The sequence below is a fragment of the Orycteropus afer genome, unplaced genomic scaffold (genome assembly GCF_000298275.1).
Source record: "Orycteropus afer afer isolate SDZICR_OR568_19922 unplaced genomic scaffold, OryAfe1.0 scaffold00766, whole genome shotgun sequence".
Taxonomy (NCBI): domain Eukaryota; kingdom Metazoa; phylum Chordata; class Mammalia; order Tubulidentata; family Orycteropodidae; genus Orycteropus; species Orycteropus afer.
In genome coordinates, this window is record NW_006922353.1 from 287,231 (window position 1) to 294,868 (window position 7,638).

General features: G+C 58.9%; 1 protein-coding gene across 1 annotated transcript; it reads right to left on the bottom strand.

The window, feature by feature from the left end:
• Nucleotides 1–3,062: 3,062 nt before the first annotated feature.
• CLEC11A (C-type lectin domain containing 11A) lies at nt 3,063–4,926 on the bottom strand. The gene is made up of 4 exons (XM_007957619.1): nt 4,780–4,926; nt 4,396–4,585; nt 3,943–4,134; nt 3,063–3,496 (listed from the first exon to the last, which is right to left on the bottom strand). The coding sequence occupies exons 1-4, from the start codon at nt 4,924–4,926 to the stop codon at nt 3,063–3,065; spliced, it is 963 nt and encodes a 320-aa protein (XP_007955810.1).
• Between the last annotated feature and the right edge of the window lie 2,712 nt (nt 4,927–7,638).

A 7,638-nucleotide genomic window follows, 5' to 3' on the forward strand; every position in this document is an offset into this window, starting at 1 on the left:
GAGGAGTGTCTCCAGGAAGTAGAGGAGTGTCTCCAGGAAGTAGAGGAGTGTCTCCAGGAAGTAGAGGAGTGTCTCCAGGAAGTAGAGGAGTGTCTTCCACAATACAACAGCTCTCCCACTTTGGTGCTTGTGTGTGCCAGGCCCTTAAGTTTGTGTCTCGACGTGTGCCCTTGGGCATCAGGGCGCAGGATACAGGGGGTGTCTCTCACCTCAGACCAGGGCCAAACGTTATATAAGAAGCTGCCGTCCAACTGCTGAAATGAGTTTGAGATGCTGTGCGGTGCAGTGAATGACTTAATATGACCCTTCAGCCATCCAGGGTCTGGTAACTCCCACACAGTGATCGGTGGGAGCAGAGGTGTATCCAAGCTATGGCACAGGTGGGACGTGCCCTGCTTGCCACTTGAAGGGAACACCACTCAGCAGTTTCTGTTAACCATCCCAGTTTCCACTGTCAGCTGTGAGAGTTCCTTCCACAAACTGAAACGAATACATTCACACCTGAGAGTCTCCACGGGTGCAGGCAGGAAGCTCTGGTGGTGTAGTTCTTAAGGCATTTGGCTGTTAACCAAAAGGTCAGTGGTTCGAGTCCACCAGCTGCTGTGTGCAAAGATGAGGCAGTCTGTTTCCATAAAGTTTACAACCTTGTAAACCCGATGGGGGTCGATGTGAGTCAAAATCCCCTTGATGGCAGTGTGTGTGTGTGTGTGTGTGTGTTCAGTGGGTCCAGGCAGGCTGTGCGATTTGTTTTTTTCAATTGTGATTTGGGTGAAAGTTTACAGAGCAAATTCACTTTCCATACAGCAGCTCACGTATACTTTGTCTCATGCCATTGACTGCAATCTCCCACAATGCAACAGCTCTCTTCCCACTTCCTCCCCATAGTTACCTCTTCCCTGTGTCCTTCCCTTCATGCACCCCTACCCCCTGAGCTGTCTCCCTGTGCATACACAGCCCTTCTATTTTCCCATGATTGTTCTCTCCAAGGAGTGTATCTACAGGCTGTGTGCTCTTGCTCCGTGAGTACAGAAAAAGAAACTGGAAACAATGACTTTGAGCACATCCTAGACCAGTGTTCATCCATTAGACCAAGGAAGATGCAGTTGTAATTTTCACGTAGTGCCGTCATGTGTTATGCAGCAGATTAACAACCTTGGCTTGTACGTCTGAGCTGATATTATGGTCAAGTTCTCTCTCTGAAAGGTGAGTGTCAGCTGTCCGGATAGGGGCACGATTTCAGTGTTTGCGGTAGATGATGATGCAAATAAGGTGCTTGTGGCCTACCAAGGGGATTGGACAGCTTGCCAACAATGCAAATAAGGGGCATGGAACACTTGGAGGGGTGGGACCATGGAAATAAGGTATATGGACCCCTAACAAAGGGATTGGCCAGTTTTGCCATCCTGCTAGGCTTAGAATGGGACATCCCAGAGCAGAAAAGGTGACCTCATAACCACCAAGAAAGAGGAACCAGGAGTGGAGCACTTCCACTGGACTTGGGGTCCCAGCACTGACCCAGGGGACACAGAGCTGTAACACTGGAGAAGGTGAGAGCCAGCAAGAAGCAACAGCAAACATAGCAGAGAAACAGCAGCAGAACACGGAGACGGGCACAAACAGCACAGTGGGCTTCCTGGCCCAACCAGCAAGTGGCTACAGTCATGGAGGTGGCGATCCACAGAGCAAGAAAACTGAATGCCTTTAGGCAAAAAGCTTGCTGTCGGAGTGGGGTACCACAAGCAATTGTTGTTAGGTGCCACTGAGTCAACTCCAACTCATAGCAACCCCACATCACAATCTTGCTATACCTGAGCCTATCGCTGCAGCCAGTGTCAATCCAGCTCGTTGAGGGAGAAGAAGGGGCCTGAAAACCTTATGAATAGCAGTGAAACATTGTCTGATATATTACTGGGCGATTCTTGGCAGAGCTAAAAGAACTTTGTAACCCCTTCTCAAGCAGGGCAGAGGCCAGGCCCAAGGCCAAGAAAGGAAGCCTGTCCTCAGGGGACCAAGAGAAGCCGTGCACAGCTGAGGAGACACATCTGGCCTGTCCTGAAGAAGGGTGGCTTTGCCTGCGTGGATTCTGATCCAAAGTTTTAACCTAGTAATTTTATCTCATGGTCTGTGAGTTGTGTGTGGCCACTGCAATGAATTAGTGAACCCAACAAAGTCGAGGGTGCCAAGGGAGAGACAGCTCGTGTCAGAATTCCTAAGAGGGTTGAAGGGTGGAGCTATGTCTCACCTCCACCTCATACAACTCAGCTTTGGGCTGATTGATCTTCACTCTCCCCAGCCCTTTGTGAAGTCAGCAAGGAGGTCTGCTGATGACACACCATGCCGTTTGCACACACCGGTTCTCCAAAACGAAATAAACCCTGCCCTGCAGGACTTGTCAGAGCCTTTAGCTCCTCCGTGTTTCCCAGACCTCTCTGGCCAGGACCATGACCAAAGCCAGAGACAAAGATGGGCAGGCCTTGGGACCCAAAGGCCCAATGGGGGCACTTCAAGGATGGAGGTTACCTACTAGCAGTGTGCAAGTGGGTGCTGTGAGCATCAGTGTGAACGCAGGGGTGGGGGGGAGAGGGCTGTGTGCACATATAGAAATGCAGAGCCGGTCACTGATCTGGGTCTCAAATGTTGTCTCCTGTGCTGTGGGGTCCATTCCAACTCATGGGGGCACTATACGGCCGAACAGAACTGCCCTATAGCTTTTCCTAGGCTGTAATTTTTATGGAAGCGTATCGCCAGGTCTTTCTCGCGCTGGGTAGTTCCAACCGCTGGCCGAGGCCCTTAACCACTGCGCCACCAGGGCTCCTGGGGCTTGTGTGATACTCTCAAAGGCAAGACAGGGGAGGAGCCCGAAGGCTGACTTAGATCTTGGCCTTCCAGGCTGCTCAAGTCAGAGTCCACAAGGCTTTATTGGCGCCACCCCTAGCCCGGTGCGCGCTCCAATGACAGAGAAGGACAGGAAGGAGTCCCGGCCTGCAGGCGCTCCGGCCCCGGGGACACACTGCCATCGGCGGCCACACAGGGAGGCAGGGCGCTCTCGCGGGGCCAGCCCGCTAGAAGGGGAACTCGCAGACGTAGTAGAGGCGCCGCTCGCAGTCGTGGTCCCACCACGTGCCGTCGTCCGAGGCCTGCGCCACGCAGTTCTCGAGCGCGCCGCCGTTAGGCTGGTCCGGGCTGAGCGGGTGCGGCGTGGCGCTGGGCTCGGGCCGGGCCGAGCGGTGCCAGGCGAAGAAGGACACCCGCTGGCCGTTCTCGAAGAGGTAGAGGCCCTCGGCGCGCCGGTCGTGCACGCCCAGCCAGACGGGCCAGTTGTAGGGCGCGAGCGCCGCGCGCAGGTAGCGGCTAAGCCCGTCCATCTGCTGCCGGTCGGCCGGCTGAGCCAAGCTCCCGCCCCGCGCCACGCAGCGCGCCTGCGCCGCCGCCTGCGCCTCGAAGTCGCGCGAGAGCAGGAAGCACTTATGGCCCAGGCGAAGTCCCTTCAGGCAGCCTGTGGATGGGGCGGAACGGGAAGGGGCGGGGTCAGTGCCCCCGGGGGCGGAGAGAAGGAGGAGTCATGGGCTCTGAGGGCGGGGCGGGGCGGAGTCAGGTTACTCGGGGGCGGGGGTAAGGCGGGAAGGGCTGGGAGGAGGAGGAGTCAGAACCGCGCAGCCGCCAGAGGCGGGGCCAGGCTGTCAGGGGCGGGACTGGAGGGGGCGTGGCGCGAGCGGAGTGGGGTCCGCACCTGGGAGAGACCAGAGTGTCTCCCCGGAACCCCTCCTTCTCTCCGCATTCATCCTCCCAGCTGCTCCATCCTCCCCAGGGGCCAACACACCCCAAATCTCCCGAGACCCCTTGTCCCTGACAGTCAGGGTCCGCCTCAAGCTTCAGACTCCTCTCCACCAGCCCCCCACCTGGCCCCTCTGGCCCCCTCTGCTCGGCGCAGCGCGGACTCACCCTCCAGGCGGCCGTGCTGACGCTCGGAGCGGCTCTGCGTCTCCTGCAGGGCTTCCACGGCGTCCCGGGTGTCGCGCGCCGCCTCCCGCAGCTGACGCAGCCCCCGGGTCAGCTCTGCCACACGCGTGTCCAACGTGTGCAGACGAACGTGCAGCTGGTGCAAGCCCGCGTCCAGGCCCGCCAGGCGGCCCACTGCGGAGCGACAGGGCGTGCGCTGGAGGAGGGAGCTGAGGGGGGAGGGCAAAGGACCCGAGTGTCTGGGGAGGGGCGAGGTGGAGACCCGGGGCCGAGCCTTAGAGGGACCCAGGACTCCGGGAAGGTAGGGGTCAGTGGCCGGGGCTGCCGGCAGGGCAGTGGGGCAGCTGAGAGGTCACCGGACAGTGGACTGAGGGTTCATTTTTGCAAAAGTGGCCTCGGAGGCCTGGGGACAGGGCGGGGCTTCGGGCTACTCACGGATGTAAGAGATGATGTCTTCAGGGGTGGGAGAGGGGCTGGGGCTGAAGGAGGGGGTCGGCGTGGCTATTTCTTCCTCTTTCTCTCCCTGCCCGTCCTCCTCTGCCTCCCAGACCTCTTTGCCCTCAGAGGTCTGGGCAAGACTTTCATCCCCTGGCTCAGCGGGCAGCCCCAGCGCCTCCTGTAAATGCTGAGGGTGGAGGGTGGGACTAGGAAGAGGTCAGGTCCACGGCCTTACTGCCCCCCCCACCCTCCACCCACCTCTCTCCAGGCCAGAACTTGAACTTACTCTCTGAGCCTGAGTCCGTTCTCTGAACCCCATCCTCTGAGCAACGCCCCCCAGCCCAGGACTCCCCCATAGAAACCCACCACACCCCAGCTCACCTTCAGCATCAGGGACTCCCTCTCCCGTTCTTCCTCCTGGGCACCCCCCCAGCCTCCCTCCCACTCCCTCTCGACTCCCCGAGCCCCGTGACCATAGCCAAGAAGCTGGGGCACCACCAGGGCCCCGAGAAGCCAGGCTGCCCGCATGGGACTGGGGTTGTGGCGCCCAAGGCCACAGACGTCCTGTTGTCCCGGGGAGTCTCCAGGGACTGTGGTGTGCCCGGACCAGCCTGCAGGTCACTAGCCCCCTAGTTCCTGCCTCTCCCAGCTTCTCCTAACTCCTGTCTCTGGCCGTTGGTCTGTGTGTGTATGTGTGTGTGTGTCTCTCCCCGCCCCTCTTGGCTCCCTGGAGGCCTGCCTCTGTGGCCGGAAACCTCCAACGTTCCAAACCCTGGATCCCGCCTGCCTTGGGTCTCCCCACACACACCACCCTCCTTCCACTTCCCAGAGCTCGACTCCGCCCTGTTCTTCCTCACACCCGGGCTCAGAGGGGCAGGAACAGGCAGGCTCTGGTTCTCCTGGCGGGGCGACAGGCCCAGAATCAGCCAGCCCCAGAGCCCTCTCGGGACCAGGCACTGGTTTGGCCCTGTCCTCTTCTCCTCCCCCTGGCCATTACTGAGGAGGGGCTGCCAGCTAAGGTTATCATGACCCTGACCAGGCCCCTCGGGAGAGGACACTCTCCAACAGCTCTCAGACTCCTGTCCCCAATTCTCCCATCCCTGTCCTCCAAGCCCTTGTCCCAGGGTACATACATGTGAATGTGTGATGCCTGTGGGGACACGTGTGTGCCTCAGGGTTCATTTATCTTACTTTTCTGGGTGCCTCTGGTGGCCTAGTGCCTAAGGCATCTGACTGCTAACCAGAAGGCTGGCGGTTCAAACCCACCAGCCACTCCTCGGAAGGAAGACTGCAATCTACTTCCATAGAGATACCGCCTCGGGAACAAGAAGGGGTCTCAACCCAACAGCAGTGAGTTGTTTTTTTTTTTTTTCTCCCCTGCAGGCCAGACCTGAGCAGGGCAGTGCTGGCGACTCCAGCAGTTCATGGACAAATGGATGTGGACAGAGAGTCCCACTGGGCGAGGGGCTGGGGCTGAGTTGGGGGCAGGTTGCTCCAGGAGGTGGAGGAGATGCTGGCGCACGCCAGCTCTGAACACTTGGCGAGGTGCCTGCCTCCCGCCTGGACCACTGCAGTCGCCTGCCCCCCCCCCCCCCGCTCTCCCCCGCCTTCCTCCGGAGCCCCTCCAATGCCTGCTGCCTGCCGCAGCCAGAGAGCAGTCGTTCTGAAGCATAATTCACATCACGTCCCTCCCCACTCCCCTGCACGAACCCCCCCAGCTTCCCATCAGATGCGGGAGTGAAGCCAGACTCAGCCTGGCCGGCCTGGCTGGGCTGCGAGGGATGAACCCTTTGCACGCCGGTGATCTCCCCAGCCACCCTCCCTGGGCCTCCAGCCCCCAGCCACGCGGGGTCACTCCCACCCCAGAGCCCCCTACTCCGTTGTGTGTGAAGGTTCTGCCAGCTCCTTCTTAACACCGAAGACTCCTGCCCAGCTCAGGTGCCTGGGTGGTGCACATGGGTGGCACTCGGCTACGACTGCCTGCCCTGGTGGCGCAACGGTTAAGTGCTGGGTGCTCACCCTGCAACCAGCCGCTCCACAAAAGGCCTGGTGGCCTCCTTCCATAGAGATGACAGCCTAGGAAACCCTATGGAGCAGTTCTGCTCCGTGACAGGGGCCACTGTGAGTCGGAATCAACTCCATGGCACCCAACAGAAAGAACACTGACTGAAAGGCAGCGGTTCAAACACACCCAGAGGCCACACGGAAGAAAAACCTGGTGACCTGCTTCCACAAAGCTTACGGCCAGGAACACCCCTGAGGGTCAGCTCTGCTCTGACAGGCTTGCCAGGAATTGGAACACACTCAACAGCAGTGGGTTTGGTTTGCGTGGTTTGTTTTTTTTTCCCCCCATCTTATCTAAACAAGCTTCCCCTCCACGAGACCCCTTCTTAAGCCCCCCCAAGGTGTCTCTCTCCCAAGGAGCTCTGGTGGTGCAGCGCCTAAGCCGTTTGACTGCTAACCAGAAGGCTGGCGGTTCAAACCCACCAGCCACTCCTTGGAAGGAAGGTTGAACAGTCACCTCCGAAACCCAAAGGGGGCTGCTATGAGTCGGAGTCGACTCGATGACAGTGGGTTTGGTGTTTTTGGTTTTAAGATGTCTCTTTGGTGTAATGAAGTGTGGTGTTTGTCTCATTGATTTTTGTGTCTGAGGTGTCATGGGGTTGCCATGAGTCAGAATCAACCTGAAGCCATCAGGGTCTTTTTTTTTTTTTTGTGAAGTCCCTGGGTGGTTCAAACGGCTGTGCACTCAACTGCTAACCAAAAGCTTGGGGGTTCAAGTCCCCCCAGAGGCAGCTGACAATTTGCTTCCGGAAGACCACAGCCACTGGAAACCCTCTGGAACACAGTTCTCTGAAAGGCACGGGGTCGCTGGGAGTCAACATCGGCTTGACGGCCACGGGTCTACGTGGTCCGGGACAGTTGAGGGCCGTAAGCTGGTTGGCGCTGGGGGGCTCAGGAGAGCGTCTGGAGGCTGTGTTTCCTGGCAGGGTAACAGCTGGGGCAAAGGTCCTTCTCGCTAACCTCCCTCCCATCCCCTCTCAGCTCCCCAAGCCCCATGGCCAAAGCCAAGAAGCTGGGGGAACCATTAGGGCACCGAGGAGCCAGGCTGTCTGCATCAGACTTGCTGGCACCCAAGGCCGCAGACAGGCCAGTGTGTTTAGGTGGCACCCAGACTCCCCTGTGGTAGGTGGTGGTGGCAGCCGGGTGGAGGCGGAGAGGCCAGGCCCGCTCCAGCCA